The 3,136-nt window shown below is 33.9% G+C and overlaps 1 protein-coding gene across 1 annotated transcript; it reads right to left on the bottom strand.

Moving 5' to 3' along the window:
- Positions 1-1,418: 1,418 nt before the first annotated feature.
- Positions 1,419-2,277, bottom strand: LOC126727753 (uncharacterized). The gene is made up of 2 exons (XM_050433671.1): positions 2,180-2,277; positions 1,419-1,830 (listed from the first exon to the last, which is right to left on the bottom strand). Exons 1-2 carry the CDS (start codon positions 2,275-2,277, stop codon positions 1,419-1,421), a joined length of 510 nt encoding a protein of 169 aa, XP_050289628.1.
- Between the last annotated feature and the right edge of the window lie 859 nt (positions 2,278-3,136).

Genomic DNA, 3,136 nt, shown 5'->3' with positions numbered 1-3,136 from the left:
AAGATGAATACCCGGGGATAATAATAGTGTAGACAAGAATATTACAAGGTTGTTAATAATCTTTTATATGCACTTAATCTCTCTCTTTTTTTTCCTTTTTTTTTTTCTTTTGACCAAAGGCCTTGTAGCTGAATTGGCACACCCCCATGCACAAAGTGCTTGAGGGTTTAAGGGGGAAAGGGTTTGAGCTACGAGATTAGCAGCATGTTGTAATTATCTCTAAAAAAAAAATCTCTTTTTTTTTTTTTTTAAGACCGGCCCCCTACACATAAAGGGCGGATACTTCCCTTGGTGGGAAACTTGTCCCATCCTCCCCTATCCCTCTTTTTGAGGATGAGATGTGAATCCAACACTCTGTTGGAATATTGTTCAAGAGGGTCATTGAGCCATAAATGCAACATGGCTAGTTGGTGTAGTGAATTTAATGTGAATGAGATGGTTGCTTTCTTAGGAAACTTCCTCCAACATTTACTGGAGATTCCACTGTTCATTTGTCAAATAGTATCCTATGAGTAACTTGCAAGTTTTCAATTGCCCATCCATGTTTTCGAGCTCACCTTCCTCCTCGGTCCAGGTTCATGGTACAAACCTTCCTCAGGGTGGTCTTTTCGAAATACCATAGGGTAGCCTACTTTTAGACAATTCTTTTTTGGGCCGAATCCTTTGCTCTTTGGCCCATGGTGCTTGGTTTGTGTCCATTTCTCTTACATCAATACATCATTGGGCCTCTTTGGGCTTATCTAGGCCCAATCCTCTTTGATTTTCCCTCCCCTTCACCCACTACAAAGGGTCTATCCATGATACATGCATGAGTTCTCGAGACTCATGTTTTTGTTTCATAGAGTTTTGGAGTTTACGTAATTTTTCTTCTTATTCACATATGAGGTTGACTCTTATATTGAATAAAATATTATATAATCTCTATATAATATTTAACTTGAGACTAAGTTTAAGATTCACCTCTATTAACACCATTTTTTTAAAAACTATTCTATATTATTATAGTTAGCTATTTATCATTTTCATATGAACTTATTACTTTTTCTCTGTCACTTAGAATTTATTACATCAAAATTATAACACAAAAAATTGTGATAGGAGAAGGAAAAAAAAAAAAAAATAGTACAAAGGGGAAGTTGAGAAGTTGACTAATGAAAAAAGAGTCTTCTGTGTGGGTCCTAGTAGTCATGGCTTATATGAGAAGGCCTCTTTGTTAGTTGCATCTTCCCCACATTATCATGGTAGTTATGACTTATATGAGAACTGCAGTTGGATTTTTTGTTAGTTGCGTCTTCTCTGCATTATAAAAGAAGAAATGTTATATTTCCGTAACATTTTTTATAATATTTTAATAATAAATCATAAGTGGCAAGTTATTAGTTCTATTTTTTTTTTTTTTTTGAAGATGAATGATTCACTCATTCATTAATATGTAAACAGTCATAATGCAAAGCATCTACAACAGGAGGGGGCTCATCCTCCATCCAATACAAAACATCCACAATGTTCCTAGCAAATCTAACTAAGGAATGAGCCACCATGTTCCCTTCCCTTTTTACACAGCTAATATCAACAAATTGCCAACCCAAAAAATAAGATCTAATGTCATCAACTGCATGTCCATACAAGGAATTATTAACTGCAGATGCCGAAAGTGCTCTCATGACATTTGAATTATCTCCCTCAATTACCAAGTTTGAGAATCCAACTTCCATAGCAAATTCCAAGTCTTTGCGACATGCCAATACCTCTACTTCATCGCGGTTCTGCACATATTCTCCCTTTGCCGACATAGTAGCCATCACCTCACCTTCATGGTTTCTAATTATTCTGCCAACACCAGAACAATTTATAATTTAAATCTACTACTAAAATTATTTTTTTTCTTATCAATAACAATTTGTAATAACCTACTACTTATAATATGCTGTGAAAGTGTTGTAAAAATATTATAGATATAGCATTTCTCTTAATTAAAAAATATGGTAAATGTAAAAAAAGTTTTTTTTTTTAAAAAGTTAAAATAAATATAATGGTTAAGGTTAAAAATGATTTTTTACTCTCAACCCTTGAAAGATACACAGATCTCAATCCTTGTTAAAAAAAAAAAAAAAAACCATTTAATTGTTGTTTAAGCATGATAAAACTAAACAATACAAATTCTACACAAGTACGGTACTTTACAAATGTGCATATAGTGTCAGGGAGAAGTGAGAAATGTATCGAATCACAGTGAAGCTTAAAACTTGTAGAACTCAGAGCATCTCCAACAGTCATTGTATATCTATTTTTAGAACACCAAATGCTACTATTCATGCTCCAGCGGATTCTCTAAACGCACAGATTCTCCAATTTTTTTTTTTTTTTTTTTTTTAAGTTGCTATAGTACTTCTCTAAATCTAGAGAATACTGTAGCAACTTCAAATCAATTTTTTTGCTTAAAAAATTATCCTAGCTACTATTATATCAATTCTTTCTCTCTCCTTCGGATTTCTTTTTTTCTCTCATTCTCTCCGTTTCTCACATAATCCAAACACAAAACACAAAACAAAATCTAATTCTTAAAATAAAGTTGAATCAAAACAAGAAAATATGAAAAAAAAAAAAAAAGATCAAGCCGATCTAACCCGGTTTCTCACATAATCCAAACACAAAACACAAAACAAAATCCAATTCTTAAAATAAAGTTAAATCAAAACAAGCAAATATGAAAAAAAAAAAAAAAAAAAAAGAACGCCAATCTGACCCAGCCTAGTGGTGGGGAGGTGGACAAGCGGCAGTTGGGTGGCGGACGTGGTAGTGCCGCATGGTGAACGCCGATCTCCACCGGCTTTGTCCTTTCGGTGACCTCGATCTCCACCAACAGTGGGGCGGCGGACAAGCAGACCTCTCTCTCTCTCTCTCTCTCTCTCTCATGTGAAGCAAATGAGTTGCTAGAATGTTCTTGAGGTGAAAAAGAAAACAAAAGAAGGGGGGCTGGACACTTGTGTGGAGGAGAAAAGCAAGAAAAAGTAAAAAAGAAAAAAGAAAAAAAGAAATGAAACGTGAATGGATGAAAATGAAATGAAAGGAAGAAAAATAATATAAAAAATAAAAAATCATAATTGAAAAATACTACCACAATATTTTCACAATA

The sequence above is a fragment of the Quercus robur genome, chromosome 5, assembly GCF_932294415.1.
Source record: "Quercus robur chromosome 5, dhQueRobu3.1, whole genome shotgun sequence".
Classification (NCBI taxonomy): Eukaryota; Viridiplantae; Streptophyta; class Magnoliopsida; order Fagales; family Fagaceae; genus Quercus; species Quercus robur.
Note: the sequence above shows the minus strand (reverse complement) of the source record. Positions and strands in the feature narration are given on the sequence as shown.